This window comes from Cheilinus undulatus, linkage group 17 (genome assembly GCF_018320785.1).
Source record: "Cheilinus undulatus linkage group 17, ASM1832078v1, whole genome shotgun sequence".
NCBI classification, from domain to species: domain Eukaryota; kingdom Metazoa; phylum Chordata; class Actinopteri; order Labriformes; family Labridae; genus Cheilinus; species Cheilinus undulatus.
Genome location: NC_054881.1, coordinates 40,381,349 through 40,401,702, shown reverse-complemented (window position 1 = coordinate 40,401,702; position 20,354 = coordinate 40,381,349). Strand labels below are relative to the sequence as shown.

Below are 20,354 nucleotides of genomic sequence, written 5' to 3'. Positions count from 1 at the left end.
AATCTGATGCTCCTTTACCACCACCGTGAAACGCATACACCATATGTTCTTAAATCCAGAAGAAGACCCAACTAGCATGGAGTAGGAGGAGAAGATGGGGATGGATTGGGCATAGGCTCAGGAAACCAGCTCCAAGTATCCCCAGACAGGCCCTTTCCTGGAATCCACAAGGGAAGAGAAAACAAGGCTGTCCGAAAAACACCTGAGGCCTCCAGGCCAACACCAAAAGAACAGTCCTAACTTAGAACCAACTAGAGATTCAGGCTCAGGACAGAACACGCTGGAAGAACAGGGGATATGGGCCGCACCTTCACAGAGTCAAACCCCGTACAAAATTCAATGGATCTGCATGGGGTTTGTGCTGATAAATGTATTAGAGCTACTGATTTCTCTTTGGTTTGTTTGATAAAGTCATTAAATTCAATCTGGTGCAGACTGTGTTTGCTTTAATTAACACCTTAAAAAGCAGCAGATCTGTAGGTGGATGTGAGAAAGAAATGCCTGATGAATAATCCTTCAGTAAAAATGGTGTCAGACACTTCAAATGTGTGAATTCTGGGTTTTATTCACATCATAATAGCAGGACAACAACATCCGTTAAACCATCTGGAATCAGACAGAATGAAGAAAATGAATTATCTTATATATGCTGATCCATTTTTAGCAGCACAGCATTTTATCTCTGCCATAGGTCATAAACTCTGCCAAATGAGCAGAGACAGTAGCTTAGACATCTGTCTCTGTAGCCATCAGGACATGAGGCCCTGCTGGTCCAGATTTGATATGTATTCCCTTCAGCATGTTCGAGGTCTGCCTTAAGGGCACGTCCCAGTTGGACAAGAATGAAATGAGAAGAGTGCATGAGAGTTCAGTCGCTGCCCTCGAGATACAGAAGCAGCAGGAGGGCCAATAAGAAGACTTGTGATTCCAGGCACCAGACAGAGGAAGCTAATTTCTCCATCTTTGTACCACTCTCATGCTTAATGTCATTTCTCTGAGCTTTTAGTCATTGGCTTGAAAATATCCAGGGCCAGATTTACCCAAGAGGCACTGGGATGATATAAAAGAGATTTGAGGCAAAACTTAACCCTATATCTTCCTACTTCCTGTTTACTGCGTGCTAGAAATGGAACATTAAAGTTAAGCTTTCCTTTTTGATTCAAGTTTTCACCAGGTAATGATAATAATGAGGCGTCCTGACTACCAGATAACAACACTGAGCTTTGCATTGAGATTATTTAAGCAAACTCAGTTGAATAGTGTGGATCATGTGACCTCCTGTTTGTTATACATGAGCTACAGTAGTTTATTGTGATGCTATTTTGATGCATAACTTAAATATGCACCTTAAAAGTACACAGTAAATCAACTTTGTACTCTCACTATATAAGATGATAATTTAGTTTCTCTTTTAACCAGCAAAACATAATTTTACCTTTCAGTCCTGTGCTCCATTCTGCACTCATGAACATCCTCATGTCCAACCAGCAGGGGGCAGTAACAGCTTCTAGAACAGGGATGCCAAACTCAGTCACAGCAGAGGCCGGATTTAGGATTCAGATCTAACCTGAGGGCCTAACAGGGTCAACATTTAACCATAAGTGTCAACCTCATTTTCACCAGTAATAAAATAGGAAAAAAAACAGCACTGATGATAAATCATTTAAAAACTCAAAAAAGTTAAAATGTTAAGTTTAAAGGCTCAAATCTAAGATAAAAATTCCAATTTATTAGTTCAAAAGATCAGAACGTAGTATTAAAAATAGAAAAAGAATGTTTAAAAGAGCAAATATATGAGGAGAAACTTAAAATCATAAGTTTAAAAGTCAAAATGTGACTTAAAATTTTAAATTGTGAGTCTGAATGTCAAAATATGAGCTAGAATTCAAAATGATGACTTAAAAAGTAAAAAAAATGTGACTGAAATTCAAAATTGGGAGTGTAAAAGGTCAAAATATGATATAAAAAGTAAAAAATATTAATTTAAAATGTCAAAATATGAGAAATAAGTTGAAGTCATGTACTTAAAAGTAAAAATATGGGATTAAAAAGCCAAAGTAAGGGGTTGAAAAGGTCAAAATATTACTTAAAGTTTACAATTGGGAATCTAAAAGATAAAAATGTGACAGCTAAAGTCCAAATTATGATTTGAAAAGGCCAAAGTATGAAATGAAGAGTCAAAATCATAAGTTTGAGTTGTAATCTTGAGATGCAAAATTGAAAACATGAAATAAAAACACAAATTAATTTCTTTCCACACATTCTTGACTTTTTATGAAATCTTTCTTACTCTTTACTTTTTCAGATTTTTAGCTTAACAAGGATATTTTAAATAATCAAGTTAAATTTTACATTTTCATACTGGAGGAAATCTGCAGACCTCGTACTGGTGGGCCAGTTAGAATACAAACATGATAGGATCTTACGGGCCAGTTAATCATTCCACGGGCCAGATTTGGCCCCCGGGCCTTGAGTTTGACACCCATGTTCTAGAAGCTACTGGGGGAAAAAGAAGAAATAGATATATGAATATGAATAGATAAACCTTTGAAAATGATAATAAAATGAAATAAATAATATAATAAATATAATAAATAATATAATAAAGACCTGCTCTCTTCGTAAAATGCTCTACAACTAAACAGTGAGTGGTTGGTTGTTTTAGTTTGTCAGTTAAAAGAGAATAACTTAAAATCAAACTGACCAGAGAAAAAAAAAAAAAAACCTGTCAGTTTATTGTAAATGTGTTTGTGTAGGAACGTATGGATGGATGGATGTGTGTTTTTATATGTGTGCGTGTGTGTGGCTACTTTTATTTATGAATATATGTCAATATATGTGTGTTTATGTGTGTTTCTGTGATGATGGTCTGTCTGAAAGTTTTTACTGCTGTAACAGCGGCAATTCCCTGTAAAAGGATTAATAAAGTTTCTATCTATCTATCTATCTTTAGGTTCTTCAAGTGGCATCTTTATGTTTGTGCATCCCGATTTCCTGTGTATCCATAGAAATTAATATACCAGATAATAACACCAAGAATACTGAATAAATCTCAAAGTGGGATATTTTCCTCATTAATTTTGTTCACAGGTATGAGTCTTCATTTTCCTGGGTTATGTAGTGAGGTTAGCTACTGCTCAATCAAAATACAGACAAAATAGAAAATGTTATAACATTCATCTATAAATGTTAATCGTCTTTGTTTGTGATAGTTTGGCTCCTCAAATACTTTACGTTATTATTATTTACATACCTGTGAATTTTTCAGGAGAATTGGTGAAGAAATCTTGAAAGTTGTACAATACAATCCAAGCAGGAAAATTTAAATGTTAATCCCTGTCCTTCAATTTTAATTTCCATTTTAACTCTCAGTCTCAATTTGCTTTTTAGCATGAACGGATCAGTTACTGCCAAAGCAGTGTAAAAAATAAAAATGCATTAAATATTTACACATAATATGAATTTGCATATTAAATAATTCCACAAATGGTCAATGTATAATGAAATAAATCGGATTATTAAATAAAACAATAAGAAATCATAAAAATAATAGAAATTCTACTCACAGGCAAAATTGTGGCATGGGGACACATTTCCGTGCTACACAGGAAACCGCACGGATGTAATTTCATGCCGCGCATGTCCCTCTTCCGGCCTCTTTTCCCTTAGCCACCGGACGAAAATGGTAAGATACAACGCTGGTGGAGGAAAATCTATCAACATCTGAGTACTGTGATGTTAATCTGACACATGATGTTGGTGTATCCATGTCGGATAATCACTGTTATCGTTTGGATAAATCATTTTTTAGATGAAACGCCATTTTAATAAAGTTAATGTTGTTTCTTGTGCATCCATCCGGCATTTTTTCTGCTACCGCTAGCATCGATGGCTGCTGCTCTGAATGGGCCTGGTGGTTAAACTGGAGGGAGCCAGTAGAAGTTAAATTAGTACAGAATACCGTGTGTTCGTACGGACGGACTATCCCGGCTAAAAGTGTCAGTGAACGTTTAATTTTTTATTTTTTCTTGTCGGATGGGTCGTAGCTTTTGAGCTAAGGTTAGCATAACGGCTAGTCACTACATGTATCTCTGTGGAGGTTCTCTGTTGGTATAAACACAGGCAGATTATTAAGTTTGAACACTTTTGTTGTGCTAAATGAAGCTAATTCTTACCGGGGAGGCTCATTTTTAAAGAGCACGTTTTAGTGAGGTCTGAGGCGGGTATAACTACCACCGCATCCCTATCAGAGTCTTGTCAGTGATGTTCTTAAACACAAATGTCTGAACAAATGAACCTCTGTGATTCACCCTTTAACGCTGAGACAAGACCGTTCACAAGTTTAAACATGAGGGGATCTTTTGTGAGTTGTTTCTGATCTCTCTGTGGTGTCTCACCTCTCAGACGAAGGGAACATCATCTTTCGGTAAGCGCCGGAACAAGACGCACACCCTGTGCCGTCGCTGCGGGTCCAAGGCCTACCACCTGCAGAAGTCCTCCTGCGGAAAGTGTGGCTACCCTGAGAAGCGCAAGAGAAAGTGTAAGTGACCCATGGTTAATGAAACGTTAGTCTGAAAGCTGCTGTACTTTTACTTAAAGTCTTTGTTGTAAATCTGTTGAGTCTCTAAAGGGCTGGAAAAGACGCGCTATAATCAGGTTATATAGGAGGGTTTAGTTTTCTAGGTGAAGAGCAACAACAGCAAACAACACTGACTACATTTCTACTAGTTTTAATAGAATGTAGAATAGTTTTCTGGCATTTGAGTGATTTATAATCAGAAAATAAGTCCATATTTATGACATTATACACTGTATGATAGCATGGATATGCTTTATTATAAAGATCCCAAACTGGGACATTTGAGTTTCAGCAGCAGGTTTTGCATTATGTTTGTGGGGTCTTCAAACATTTAAAGCTGGTAAGTCAACATATGAGAAAGAAAGGCTTTGAGAGAATAATGAGGTCTTAAATTTCAGCAGTTATTTTATTCATCAAACATGGATGTAGGCTAGTTTTCCTGCTTTAAGTTTACATTTGTATATATGATACATGATTAATTAATTTACACGTACTAGTATTTCTTTATTATATGCTGGGAGAATTCGCAGCCAAACTAGACTTGTGGAAATAAATTTATAAAACTTACAGAGCTCAACTATTTACTGCAAGAGTAAAGTGACCACTAGAGTACTTTGATAATAACTAATTTTAGGCCGCTTAAGTACTGAAATCAGACCTTATATTGAGGGCTACTTAATGGTTTTAAACTGTACAGAGAAGGCTTCATTTGCATGCATTTGCATCTATATTGTCATATTATTTATTTTATACGCATTTTATTTTTGTTATACTTATCACAAAAGTTGTATTGAAAGTCAAACTATTTATGGATTCCACAAGGATAGAACCTAAAAATAAAGCCCCGATAAAAGATGCAGTTTCTGTTGAAATTTGCAGTCAAGCTGACCTCTCACCTGTCATGACTAGGATCTGGTAATGTGTAGAGTAAAGAGATCCTGCATCATATTGTGTAATTCTCAACCCAAGTAGCAATTTGATCTGCATTAATTACATGGTCAGGCTTCCTTGTAAATGAGTGTTTTTTGTTTTGTAGACAACTGGAGCGCTAAGGCCAAGAGGAGGAACACCACTGGCACCGGCCGTCTGAGACACCTGAAGGTCGTCTACCGCAGATTCAGGTGAGATCTGCTGTAATTGATATGGTTCCTTATACTTAGGTGAACCGATTTGTCTGTGCTTTTTATTTCACAAAAGTGAAATACTTCTTCCTGGGAATCAGTAACGCATATACAAACTGTTTTGATAAAATTCACTTTAAGCCACTGTTAACATATTTTCCTAAAATCCCTGTAAAATTTAATGACCATCTATAAATCTTTTTCTCAGAAGTAAACTATTTAGATTTCTCAACTTGAACTTCATTTAGCTGTGATGACACTCTCTCCCAGGGCTTTATATAGCTGTATTTCTTTTCGCAGTTAAGAGTAATGAAATATTTTCACCTTTGGATGTATGTATTGATTTTGTGATCATAAATTTGAGGTTAAAGACTTTTAAAACAGTGAGGATATGATTATGTATAAGCATTATTGATCCAAACTGAACAAATGTGTACAGAAATCACATCATCACTGTCCTCACTGAAACTAAATAAACTCTCAGCCAAAGCTTTTCACTGAGATGATAAACACTGAGCAGTAAACAGAATACCTGTGGTAGAAATGGTCATTTTGATTTCATGCTTGCTTACTCTGCAGCGTAACTGAGCAGAAACGGGATCTTTTTTTAATCGAGTTTGAGTTCAGATTACTGCGTTTAATGCCAGCTATAGCTGGAAATGCTCTGTACTTGATTAGGAGTTTTATCCTTTTTGAAACAGGAAATCAAATAGATGAGAATGCTTTAATGAGCATACTCAAAACAGCATCAAGTGTTTACTGGCGTCTGGTCTTTGGTCCTGGTACTTGTCCGTGCTGCCTACCAGTGATGGTAAAAAAAAATAAATGTCTGAACAAATGAATTCAGTATGATATCAGTTTTTGTCTGAGGTAAGCAGCTGTGAGTGACAAAAGGATCATTGACAGTAAAAGGAGCACTTGTGTGTTGGTGTGAGTGTCTCAGTAAGGTGGAGAGTTGACAGTTCACCAGGCGTCTACATGAACTAGACCAGGGGAGTCGATCACAGCAGGGGCCGGATTCTGGATTCAGGACTAACCTGAGGGCCTAACAGGGTTAAGATTTAATCATGAACTGTCAATCTTGTTTCACTGGTAATAAAATATGAAAAGAAAAAAAAAAAACGTAGCACTGATGATCAATGATTTTGACATTTAAAAAGTTAAAAAGTGAAGTTTAAAGGCTTACAATCTAAGAAAAGTTAATTTATTAGTTCAAAAAGGTCAAAACATTAAACTGAAAAAATGTTTTTAAGGCGAATGTATTAGAAAGAAAGTCAACATCATGAGTTTTAAAGATCAAAATATGAAATAAAATTTGTAATCATGAAATTAAAAGTCAAAATCTGATTCAGAATTTTAAATTGTGAGTCTAAAAGGTCAAATTATGGGATTATGAAGCCAAAGTTTGGAGTTGAAAATATGAGATAAAATACAAAATAGTTGGTTAAAATGGTCGAAAAAGGACTTAAAATGTAGAATTATTAATCTTAAAGCTAAATATTATGACAAGTCAAAATTTTGAGTTGAAATGCTCAAAGTATGAAATTAAAAGTCAAAATCCTGAGTTTGAGTCCTAATTTTGAGATGCTAAATGGAAAATAGAAAATTAAAACACAGATCAATTTCTTTTCCAACCTTCCTGACTTTTATAAATAGTTTTACTCCTTATTTTTCAGATTTTGTGACTTAACAAGGATATCTTAAATCATCAAGGATACTTTATACTTGAGGAAATCTGCAGATCTCATTCTGATGGGCCAGTTATAACAGAAATATGAGATCATCTTGCAGGGCGGATTTAACTGTTCCACGGGCCGGATTTGGCCCCCGGGCCTTGAGTTTGACACCTGTGAACTAGACAGTTACACAACCAAAACTTTTATTCATCACATTGGCTGAAATAAGTTTGAATTCTAAGTAAAAGGACCAAAGTGAGGTAAAAACTTCTGATGATGTCATGGTTTTTACAGTTCATGGATTCTGATCTTTGGTTTTTGGCTTTTCGTCTAACTAGGACACGTCAGAGAAACTGTGCCACCATTGTCTTTTCTCATACGTGGAGTCAGTGTCTGCTTAGAAAAGCCCAACTGGTAAAGCTGAAATAAGGCCTTTTTCACATGGAGGCAAACATGATACATTTGTTTTTCCTTTTAAAAAAGTTGTCTGTAAACATGGCATCGTTTTAAGAATTGCGTAAGCACGAAACCACTTAAAACACTGTGTAGTTTGTCGTGCATGTGAGTGGTGCTGTAACACCGCCACAGAAATACACCAAAAACAGAAGAATATGAATCAAGCGCACCCAAAACTTTCTCCTAGCTGTCCCTCTGGTTGCACTCTGTAGTGGCTCTAGGAACATGTGGCGTATGCTGTTCTCCATGAGCGTTAGTTGCTCTGGGTGTTGGTAGAGGAGCAGATCATGTAGTCTGCCATCATGTTGTTGACGGTCTTAGCACATGCAGGTTAAGGGGGCTATGACGTGATTGATTCAGAAAAGAGGGAAAAGGAGATGCAAGGGGTGGCGGATGCAGATTTGCTCACTCCTGGACCCACTTAAAAACAGCATTTTCAGGCTCTTAAAACCCCAGTTCCCTTTGTGGAGGAAACGCTTTAGTAAACGTTTACAGATGCTCTTAAACTTGCTGCGGTGTGGATGGCTCCTAAAACTCATGTTGGAGTAGTTTATTTGTCATTGACAGTTTTCCAAAATTGTAATTTTCGATTCCTTTAAACAAAGCTGGCATGCTTTGAGGTGCAGGTTTAGCTCCAGTGTAGAGCAGGCAGGCACAAATGGAGGCTGCAGTCTCATACTGGTCACATGTTTGATTCTTGTATTCACTGCCTATGATGCAGGTCTCTTTCAAGTTTTCATTCTGAATTAAAGCAACACTCTCAGCCTTTGTAAAGTTGAGGAGAAATTAATGCCTATAAACTGAATCCTTATCTATTATCAGTTCCAATAGACGTGAACTGCATGGATTTAACAAATTTAGTGAAAAAAAAGTGTTAAACAGTGGTTGTGGCTTTTATCCCCATTAATCTGTTTTTAAAACTTTTCTCATTTTCCTTTTCCAGGAATGGTTTCAGGGAAGGAACTACCCCCAAACCCAGACGTGCTGCAGTGGCCGCCTCCAGCTCATCTTAAAGACACATTTTTGGTTAAATAAATGTGGTGTTAAAACAGGAGTTTCAGCCTTTGTGTCTTTATGTTGAAGCCTTGTCATCAAAGAACGACACCATGGATCATTCACAGGGTGTAAAAACTCAATTCCTACTTGGTTAATTTGTGCAAATGAGCTTCAGATGTTTGTCTAAATATAAACCTGAAATAAATGTTTTCAGAAAAGTTAACCACTGTATTTGTATTGGAGATTTTGTAGTGGGATTAGTTGGATTGGAGTTTTAAAAACATCCTTGACTCTACCACACCTGCTGCACTGAAGAAAAGAAAAATCTGTCTGGAAATTGCTTTTACTGATAATGGGAGAACCTTAAACAGAAATGACAGTGAGATATAGGATCAGATAATGTGGTTTTCCAGATCTCCACTTTCTAAGAGTTATTCCAACCAGCTTATTTTGAAATTTTTAACATGTTAAAATGTTCAATAGAAGTGTCATTTTTCAGTGTTAGAATTGACATTATGGGTTTAATGTGGGGGGAAAAGGCAGAGAAATGTGCAAGTCATGTTTCAAATTTCAAATGTTTTGCAGATGTCAAACAGAGGGATCAAGAATATTAACCACGAGCTACTGCAGATATTTAAGAATGCTGATAATTTCTCTAAAATATCTGAGAAAGTGACTTCCATTAAATGCACAATTTGGCATTGGCTTCCTCATTGATTTTAACTATATGCCTTAAATATTAATTCAAGCTCCCTAAATAAACTGTCCTAGTTAGTTCTGGATCAACTTTTGCTGCTAAGGGAATGGTGATAGGCTGAATGTCACTTTTTTCGTTTTTCTGATGTTGCCACCTGATGCCACAGTTGGAAAAAATATATATTCTCATCAATCTACACTTATTACCCCACTGAGGAGAGGTCTCTATCTAACCACTCTGTCGTAAGCCCAGATGAGTGGATGCTGCAGTGATGGTTGTCCTTCTGGATCTTTGTCCCATCTCCACACAGGATCTCTGGAGCTCAGTCAGAGTCACCATCAGGTTCTTGGTCTCCTCTTTTACAAAGGCAGTTCTCCCCTGATTGATCAGTTTGGCCGGGGTACCAGCTCTTGGAAGAGTCCGGGTTGTGCCAAACTTCCTTTGTTTGGGAATTATGGAGGCCACTGTGCTCTTTATATTTCAGATTTTGATTTCTAATAAATTTGAAAAAAATCTGAAATTCTGTTTTTACTTTGTTATGATGAGGTATTGAGTGTAGATTCATGAGAGTAAACAATCATTTTGACCATAGCGTCAGGCTGTAACAACAAAATTGAAAAAGTTTAAGGGGTTTTAATACATTCTAAATGTGCTGCACTTTGCAAAGGAAGTTGTAGTTTTACATCTGAACTTCTCCTACTATCCCACCGCTCATTCTGAGTGCATCTTAAACATGAAACGAATTGTGTCACGGTAATGCTCTTCAGCCATATCCAAACATCCTCAACAGCAAAGTAAAAGTAAATATTTATCAGGAGCCAAACAATAATGGATGTTTAAGGCTGGAGGTCAGGTCAGTTTACAAGTGAGTCAAAAGGTTAAATTTAATGGTTTCAAGCTGGAAAATGTCTTAGAACACCACTAATTGAATGTGGTGTAATTGTTTGGAAAATGCCATTGCATTCGGATGATCGCAAACATTTAGTTTTAAGAGAAGTAGAGCCTTATTCTGCAGAGCTACTGCACCTAAAAAGTGAAAGTAGTGAGGAATTTCTGAAATATCTAGATGATCATAGAACATTCTAAACAGATGAAAGGCCGTGCTGATAAATCCTGAAAGCTGTGAAATGCCCTCAGAGGTACTCAGTAGTGTTCTCTAATTCAGAGTACCTGTCAGTGCCAAAACCAACAAATGTAATTACTTTATCAGTTAGCGATCTGGCACCTTTTACGGTATCTGGGGGGAGTGTGTGGTTTCAATCACAGATAAGCATGCCAGCATTTCACAGCACACGGATTTCTCAACAGTTCCTGGTGCTGCCGCAGGGTTTCTCCTGTGTGAAAGTGCTGTTATTCAGACCCACAAGATGAACTTCGGCCAACTATTATTACAACTTACTTGTTTAAAGAATGTTGTGGAACAAGTTTCATTTTGTTTTCTTTTATGGGAGCATCTTTAATTTAGTTTTAAATAAATTAAGAGTACAGTTTTGGCTTTGAAAGTGTACTTACCTTGACAGAAATAGATGCAACTTTGGCTGCAATCACAGCACTGAGTCTGTGTGGGTAGGTCTCAATCAGGCTTCCACATCTGCACGCTACAATTTTGCTCAAAACTGCTCAAGCTGTCAGGTTGCACAGAAACATTCCTTTTCAAGTCCAGCCACAAATTCTCTACTGGATTGAGGTCTGGGTTTTGACTCGGCCACTCCAGAACATTCACCTTGTCTTCAAACCATTTCTGTGTAGCTTTCTCTGTATGCTTTAGGTCATTGTCTTGTCTTACCCTCTACCTTTACAAGCCTTACAGGGCTGGCTGTTGAGAAGCATCCCCACAGCATGATGCTACCACCACAGATCTTCACAGTGGGGATGATCTTGTCTGATGGCCAAAAGCTCCATTTTGGTCCCATCAGACCAAAGAACTTTCTCCCAATTGACCATGGAGTCTCCCACATGCCTTTTGGAGAACTCTAGTTCAGATTGAATCTGTTTTCCTCAACAGTGTCTTTCTCTTTGCCACTCTCCCATAAAGCTCTGACTGGTGAAGAACCTGGCCGACATTTGTTGTCTGCAGAGTCTCTCCCATCTCAGCTGCTGAAGCTTGGAACTCCTTCACACATGTGCCATATTCCTTCATTTCTTGATGATGGATTAAACTGAACTCTGGGGGATGTCCAGAGCCTTGGATGTTTTTGTATCCATCCCCTGACTTATATTTTTCAGTAACCTCTTCTCTGAGTTGCTTGGAGTGTTCTTTTGTCTTCATGGTGTAATGGTAGCCAGGAATACTGATTCACCAGTGACTGGACCTTCTAGACATGTGTCTTTATACTTCAATCACTGAGACACATTCACTGCACTCAGGTGTTGGATTAGGTCAGTCACTTTAAAGGGGGTGAATATTAATACAGTCGATTACATTACATGTTTTTGTTTAATTGACATTACTTTGTAGAAATCTGTTTTCACTTTGACATTACTTCAAGTTTTATTCATAAGACTGACATGCTGTCATAATCATGACATGACACATTAACATGAATAAGGCTTCATGAATGTTGCCATTAAGTGTCATTCGCTAGATTATGACACCTTTACCGCAAATGTCAAATCATCATGACAATGCCTTCCGGAAAAATGTCAACTTTACTTCTGAGAGACTCTGCCTCTCTAAAATGCTCCTTTAAACCCAGTCATGTTGTTGCAAATTAACCTAATTAGTTGTAAAATGCTCCTCCAGTTTTTTTTATTAGTATGACTTATTTGTTCAGCTTTAATTTAGGTTTAAAATAAAGATATGATTCTGAAAGATAAGGAGTGCTTTCTTAGGTTTCCTTGACTCAAAGCATTTTTTATTTAGCTGCTGCCAAAGTAGGCGTGTCTGATATATTCACAATAACTCTGTTTTCATTGTCAGACATTGACCCAGCATGCAGACAGCCAGGACTGTGAAACTGAAGCATCAAAGTGGTATTCAGCCATTATTAATCCCACTTTATTAACACCTGTGCTACTGAGTAGGATTACTGTCTCGCCAAAAGAGAGGACAGCCAGGAGGATTTGAGAATATTATTTTCCCACACTGTAATCCTCCCAAATTTTTACCTCTTGCCAACTTTTCAGAATGCACCAGCAGGGGGAGACGGAGAGCTGAAACCTAAGCACATTTTTGGCTCCTCTGTCTGACTTTCTCTTCCCAGAGTGAGGGCACGTAGAGGCGCAGTGCGGCGGGGCTGCAGCACCCACACTCACAGGAGTTAACCTGTTGGACTGATACTCTCACTCACTCTCTGACTGTCTGTGTCAGCGCCTGGATCTCCTCTCACAACTCAGTGACTCAGTCCAGAGTCTGGATGTTTACACTTTTCCTACAGTTGTATGAGTTTGGAATGCACATTTCCTGAGCTGAGGCTGCTGTAATGAGATGTGAGTATGTCTGAATGTTTCTGCTTTTGCTTCAACTCGCTTGTTTTTGGAGATAAAAATCATATCTAAGTAATTTTCATTTTTCAGCCTCTGTGCTTGGATCAGTTTGGGCTCTTCTCTTGCTGTTGTGGGAGCCTGCATGCCAGGGGGATGAAGTTTCCTCCAGCACAGGTAAGAGAGGGGTCACTGGGTTTGGATGGGGTGTTTTAATGTCAGGATAGCTACCTAACTGTCTTTCAGCGTGACTGTTTGATGCTTTAAGATTTATCAGACACAGGAAACACATGTTCAGGAGAGTATGAAATGTCCCTTCATGCATGTTTTCCTTCCCCTGGGGTTTTATCAGGTCTTCCTTTTCACCAAGTTAAGCTGCCAAAAGCCTTGTAGACATTCCCGTAATTGTGACAACAAAGACAGGCCCCGGCAGGCCCTCTGCCCATACAATAACATGATTTAATCAACACAAAGATGCTCTCCAAAGAAGAAAATTGGTGAAGGGACCTTTTAAAATTGATTCAGATCAGGAAAAGCAAGCTTTCATGAAACTGGATACTGTATTTCTATCATTAAACAGACTTTTCCTGCCTGTCCTGTGGGCAAACATGTAGCCTGACCTGAACGACCACCACCCCCTCCCTTAACACCCCTTATATACACAATATACCATCCTGCCTTTAGGTTAAAGCACACATGAAAAAGAGTCTGCCGTCGACTGCTCTTTTTGTTTCTGCTTTTATGCATGGGAGAGATTTTTTAATTTGCCTAGCTGAAGTATTTCTCATCCTAGTACTTTGATTCAGATCTTCTACCTGCATAAAAACATGACCACAAAGTCAGATAAGGTCGGTGTTTGCGGTTTAAATTTCTCACACATGGCTCATCATGCACACATCTAACAATCCAGCATTGTAGGGAAGCTTTGGGTCTTGGATTTGTTTATTCTGTAATTTATTTAAAAGACAAGTTAATACCATTAAATGCACCCTGACGTGAAGCTTACATCTGGTTTTATTTTATCACTTACAGAGGTTGTCACGATTTTCAAACTTTGATGCAATTCTAGTATAAATACTGACGTGTGTTTTGTTACCACAGCAGCAAAATACAAAACATAAACACAATATTTAGTGATTTCTTATGTAAAATCATGCTAGAATGCAGGTTACAGCTGCTGTTGTAATTGCACAAGTCCTCTGGCAGCATCTGAGCTCTGAAATATTGCCAGTATATTTGTGTGATTTGGACAGTGCTCTTTGTCTCTCTCTTTGGCCTGCGTCTGCTTTTGGTTAAAGTTTGTGTGAAGATCTGAATTTTTTTAAAGGTTGGGAAAGTTTAAATACCATGAATCACTAAGATAACAGAGATTAAATTGTTTGAACACATAGTTTTGAAAAGTAACCAAGTATTGCATATTTTGTCGACTTCCATGGGGGCCAGTTTACTAAATAAAAGTTCAGTTAATCCCGATCCTAAGCAAATGAGATTTACGACAAGTAGAATAATTCTACAGCAAAAAGAAGATGCAATTTTGAGTTTTAGACCTAAATATGAATGATATATATAAGTAAGTATGTATATATTAGGGATGTGAATCTCTCCTTCTCAGGATGATTAGATTCGAATCTCGATTCACAGACTACGATTCAATTCACTGATGATTTATTAAAATACAGATCGATTCTATTTAATCTAATCTGAATATGGAATCAAAATAACTTTGCTTTAACAAAAATTTCAAAAAGGGGAAAAGAAGATAATTCATAATATCCATCCATCCATCCATCCATCTTCTTCCACTTATCCGAGAACGGGTTGCGGGGGCAGCAGCCTAAGCAGGGAAGCCCAGACTTCCCTCTCCCCAGCCACTTCGTCCAGCTCTTCCCAGGGGATCCCAAGGCGTTACCAGGCCAGCCGAGCCACATAGTCTTTCCAGCGTGTCCTGGGTCTTCCCCGGGGTCTCCTCCCAGTGGGACCTGCCTGGAACACCTCACCAGGGAGGCGCCCAGGAGGCATCCGAACCAGATGCCTGATCCACCTCATCTGGCTCCTCTTGACGAGGAGGAGCAGCGGCTCTACTCCGAGTCCCTCCCAGATGGACGAGCTTCTCACCCTATCTCTAAGGGAGAGCCCAGATACCCTGCAGAAGAAACTCATTTCAGCCACCTGTATCCACAATCTCGTTCTTTTGGTCACAACCCATAGCTCATGGCCATAGGTGAGGGTAGGAACGTAGATCGACCGGTAAATCGAGAGCTTTGCCTTTCAACTCAGCTCTTTCTTCACCACGACAGACCAATGCAGAGACCGCACCACTGCCAACACCGCATCGATCCGCCTGTCAATCTCCCGTTCCATTCTTCCCTCACTCGTGAACAAGACCCCGAGATACTTGAAGCCCTCCACTTGCGGCAGGATCTCATTCCCTACCTGTAGAGGGCATTCCACCCTTTTCCGACTGAGGGCCATGGCCTCAGATTTGGAGGTGCTGATTCTCATCCCAGCTGCTTCACACTTGGTTGCGAACTGGTCCAGTGAGAGCTAAAGGTCACGGCCTGATAAAGCCAACAGAACCACATCATCCGCAAAAAGCAGAGACCTAATCCTGAGGCCCCCTAAACCGGACATCCTCCACGCCCTGACCGGGCCTAGAAATTCTGTCCATGAAAGTCACTTATGAATAGAACCGGTGATAAAGGGCAGCCCTGGCGAAGTCCAACACACACCGGAAACAAGTCCGACTTACTTCCGGCAATGCGGACCAAGCCCTGACACCAGTCATACAGGGACCGACCAGCCCCTTTCAGGGGATACAGTACCCCATACTCCCAGAGCACCCTGTACAAGATTCCTCGCAGGACACAGTCAAATGCCTTCTCCAGGTCCACAAAACACATGTAGACTGGTTGGGCAAACTCCCATGCACCCTCCAGGACCCTACCGAGAGATTAGAGCTGGTCCACTGCTCCACAGCCAGGACGAAAACCACATTGCTACTTCTGGATCTGAGGATCATAATAATTTAAGTTTATTTGATCTTATTTGTAAAAGAGACAAAATGCCAGGCCTCCTGTGCTAACATTCTGAAATAGTGTTTAAAAAATTTTCATCACACATATGCCCAGGCCTCTCACTTTGACAGTTAGTGGGGACAAATATTACAACTGTACATAAATATATATGTATATATAATTAACTAATTAAACTATTTAATATAGATTAAATCATAAAAATCAGACACTGCTGTTGAATTGTGGGTCAGCAGAACCATTTTAAAAAACAAACTAATGAAACAGGCCCGGATGAAAATGATGGTTCCCCTCAAAAAGATGTAAAATAATGTGACCATAGGGACGTGTTAAACTCAGGTGTGTCCTGTAATCAGCATCACAGGTGTCTTCAAACTCGTAATCAGTCTGCCTATTTAATGGCTGAAAAGTCATTACTGTGCTGTTTGGTATCATGGTACCACAGTGAACATGGAGTACAGAAAGCTAAGGAGACAGTTGTCCCAGGAGCTGAGCTGAGCAGAAAGAGAATGATAGACAAGCAGGTTAAAGGTAGAGGCTGTAAGACCATCTCTAAGTTGACCATATTATTCAGAAGGTTAAGATCCACAGGACTGTAGCCAACTTTCTGGATGTGGCTGCAAGACGGATAATACGAAAGCTAGCCAAAGAGCTCAGAACAACTTCCAAAGAGTTTAGTGGTGAACTCCAAAATCAAGGGATATCAGTGTCAAAACGCACCATCCATCTCTGTCTGAGTCAAAGTTGACTTCATGGAAGACAACCGAGGAAGACTCCACCGTTGAAAGAAAATCATAAAAAAGTCGGATTGGAATTTGCCAAAAATGCATATTAACAAGCCACAAAGCTTCTGGGAGAACATCCTTTGGACAGATGAGACAAAACTGGAGCTTTTTGGACAGTCACACCCGCTCTATGTTCACAGATGCAGAAATGAAGCAAAGAAAAGAAGACTGTAGCTACTTTGAGACATGGAGGAGGCTCGCTTATGTTCTGTTATGTTCTTTGCTGCATCTGGCACAGGGGCTCTTAAATCTGTGCAGGGTACAATGACATCTCAAGACTATCAAGACATCCTGGAGCCAAATGTGCTGCCCAGAGTCAGAAAGCTTGGTCTCAGTCCAGGTCATGGGTCCTCCAACAGGATAAAGAGCAGAAAAACAGCTAAAAACAGCCAAGAACGGCTAAGAACCAAACTGGACTATTCTGAAGAGGCCTTCTGTGAGTCCTGATCTAAATCCCAGTGGACTTCTGTGGAAGGAGCTGAAATATAAAGTCTGGAGAAGAACCCCTCAGACCTGAGACAGCTGGAGCAGTTTGTGGCCAAAATACTTGGGACAGGTGCAGAAGTTGATCGCAGTTATTGCCTCAAAAGGTTGTGCAACAAAATTTTAAGTTAAGGGTACCGTCATTTTTGTCCAGGCCAGTTTCATTAGTTTGTGAAACTGATTTAAAGGATTCTGTTAATCACAAATCAAAAGCAATGTCTGATTTTCGTTAGTTAATTTTCAGTTGTGAAATTTGTTAACTTAAAATAAAGCTCATCTCTAGGTTTTGGTAGCCGTTTTGTTCTTTAGTTGGGAAGCAGTGAAATGAAAACTTCATCAGATTCTTGACATTTATAGTTTTAAGCCTGATAAAGCAGTAGAGCATGGTAACAGTGTTTAATCATGATGTCACTGGAATACAGTCCACCAGGCTCATTCACAGTAACCACAAGAGCACTGATGTGGTGAGAGATTAAGTGATTGCCTTGGGTTGGAGTAATTTCTCATGTTGGTGTGGTGTTTGTCACAGAAGTCTCTATGGGAGGTATTTCATTATCATGCACTTGTTAAGAAGAGGAAGTTAAAGGCTTCGATTTAAGCAGACTTTTTGGTTGCTAATTGAAGATGGGATAGCCAGGATAAAATATTTATCAAGGGGTTAGATGGGGTTTGTTATCTCGCTAATTTTAGGGCTGGTTTTCAAGCTTTTATTTGGCAGTAATTCTCAACGCATAGCTCTTGAGCCACGTGTGATGACTTTTGGCTTTTTTTAATGTCTAACTTAGAAAAATAATCCCCCAGAAACCTTAAAAACAGGAAATTTCACCCAGACATGATAAGTTATGTCACACCAGTAAGTCTGTCTCCCACACTCATACTGTCAGATTTAAACGTCCTGTTTAATTGTCAGTCTTTATTTTTTATCAGGATATTTCCATCGGATGTCTGCAAGAAAGAATATGCAAGATAAACATATCTTTGTGTTTTTCTTTTATTTGAGTAATTTAAAGTGGATATTTGTGAAGGCTGAGGTCTTCACTAGCACTTGTGTGTTGTAACAGATTTTTATTCAATATTTTTTAAATCCAAAATATCATTTTTTTAACAAGCATTTTCTTTATTTATTGTCTTTTATGATAATTATTTGAGTTAAAATTTAAAGCTAGTATAAGCCATCCCTTTTTTTAAATCCCCATTGTAAACTCCGTCAGATGATGGTTTTATTCCTTTCACAAAAAAGTCCTTTTTTTAATGTTCATTTTATTCTGCTTATGTGTTGAAATACCAGCTGATCTAAGATGATCTATATGCAATAATGATTAATTTATATATTTAAAAAAGACTGGTTTAATATGGTCATTATTAAACATAAAGTTAGAAAATAACAAAATTTAGAGACAACATACTTCAGATGAGTGGAAAAAACAAAGTAAGAGAAAAAATGCATTTTATAGCTAAATATCATTACTTAAAACCAGTATTGAAAGACTGGAAAAACTTTACATTCATCTTGAATTAATGAAAGGAGAGGGGGAGCAAACTGAAGCAAAAAAAAAAAAAAAACAGCAAGTCACTTTTGGGTTTTATAGAAAATCTGTACACATTTATGCTTTTGTCAGGGTTCCAGTTTCAAACCAGTATACCCAAGAAGTCCTCTAGGAGGTATGATGATAATTGGAGCAACAGGGAGGTTTGCAAATCAAGACAGACAGACAGAAAGCTCTCCAATTATAGTAGTAAGATTAGAGTCCTGCCGAGACTCTTTTCTTGTGTGTAAACACACACCTGTTGGCAATCCATGTTGAATAGGACGGAGAGTGCATTTAATAAAAGGAATACTAAAATGAATGAGTTCACTTTAGCACCATCTTGACAAAGCTTTCCCTGGGCTGATTTAACTCCTGGTTATGGCTTAGTAATAGCAAAGTCAAAGTAATATTACTGACCTTATTTACACATCACTTATAGTCATACAGAGATGGAATTGTTTCCTGATCTCTGGAAAGTTTGTGCGTTGTAAAACCTGCAGTGCACTTCTGTTGCTCTCACATACAGTAGATTAATCTGAACTCTTTTAACACCGTAGTATTACCGTCCCCATTATTGGATGCTTAATGCCATATGGCTAATTTGAATGGAAAGGGGAGTTTTTCCTCACATAACTGCATAATGGCTCAGCATCTCTGCATGCTGGTGCCAGTTTTCCGTGATTGGCCTACAACATAATAAGGAGAGCATTACAGCTGTGCCTTTTGATTTATACATACATTTTAGTGCACGCACTTTATTGTGGAGCTTTAAGAAAGCATCACCGTTTGGCTGCACGTAGACAGGCACATACTCAAACATGTTTACGCAGCACTGCATAACACAACTGACGAATAACCGCTAATAAACAGTGATTTCTAGCACCAACGTTTGACATATCTGTATTTAATATGAGCATGGAGACGTGCTTTAAAGAGGGCTTACTTCCATCAGGGATTGTCAGGCAGGTGTATCATCTCATCTAGATATGTTCCCTTGTATTTCCTTGTTGTTTTCCATCTGTGTCACTTTCTCTCTTCAAATTGAACACATTAAACTCTGGTGTGGCATTATTCCCAGCTTCAATATCCGACTTCCGAAGTAAATGGAGTCCGAACCAGTCCCTGAATGATGACTCGGCACAACATTTTAGGAAAATCTGTACCTATTTATGATGTTTTTATGGCACCAGTTTTGAACCAGTACACCTAAGAAGTCTTCTGAGAGTGATCAGGGACAATTGGAGGAACGGTGTGGCGTTCAAATTGAGACAGACACACAGACATGCTGCCAATCATAGTGGATAGAATTTAAATACATTCCGATTATTTCTGAGGTCAGAATTTCCCTTTTTATGAGGTTTTCTGGAGGGATTATTTTTCCAAGTAAGACTGAAAAGAGCTAACCTTGCAAAGCAGACGGATACACCCATTTTCATGTTTCTAACTGGCGAATCCATCTTGCAAAGCTCCCGTCTGAACCGTTTGGGCCTGGTTAGAAAGTGACAAGACCAATCAGCGACGAGGGGCAGTACTTTCAGGCACAGCGGAGTCGTGATGTAAGCAAGCAGTAACAAGAG

General features: G+C 38.7%; 2 protein-coding genes and 2 non-coding genes across 5 annotated transcripts in view; all 4 read left to right on the top strand.

The window, feature by feature from the left end:
• Window positions 1–3,592: 3,592 nt before the first annotated feature.
• Window positions 3,593–8,886, top strand: rpl37 (ribosomal protein L37). 2 transcript variants are annotated; one of them, XM_041811818.1, is made up of 4 exons: window positions 3,593–3,685; window positions 4,405–4,540; window positions 5,616–5,700; window positions 8,776–8,886. In XM_041811818.1, the coding sequence occupies exons 1-4, from the start codon at window positions 3,683–3,685 to the stop codon at window positions 8,843–8,845; spliced, it is 294 nt and encodes a 97-aa protein (XP_041667752.1). In that variant the 5' UTR covers window positions 3,593–3,682; the 3' UTR covers window positions 8,846–8,886. The 2 variants fall into 2 exon arrangements, with proteins under 2 accessions (XP_041667752.1, XP_041667751.1); XM_041811817.1 differs by lacking the exon at window positions 3,593–3,685 and adding an exon at window positions 3,822–3,998.
• On the top strand, window positions 4,252–4,331 carry LOC121525722. The gene has a single exon (XR_005993260.1). It is a non-coding gene; the product is annotated as a small nucleolar RNA SNORD72 (small nucleolar RNA).
• On the top strand, window positions 6,497–6,577 carry LOC121525721. The gene has a single exon (XR_005993259.1). It is a non-coding gene; the product is annotated as a small nucleolar RNA SNORD72 (small nucleolar RNA).
• A 3,854-nt stretch (window positions 8,887–12,740) lies between the features above and the next one.
• The window catches only part of pdcl (phosducin-like), a 36,066-nt gene continuing 28,452 nt past the window's right edge, over window positions 12,741–20,354 (top strand). The window contains exons 1-2 of the mRNA XM_041810337.1: window positions 12,741–12,954; window positions 13,042–13,125. Of these exons, the coding sequence (XP_041666271.1) occupies window positions 12,948–12,954; window positions 13,042–13,125 (91 nt within the window). The 5' untranslated portion in view covers window positions 12,741–12,947. The remainder of the gene's footprint in view (window positions 12,955–13,041; window positions 13,126–20,354) is intronic.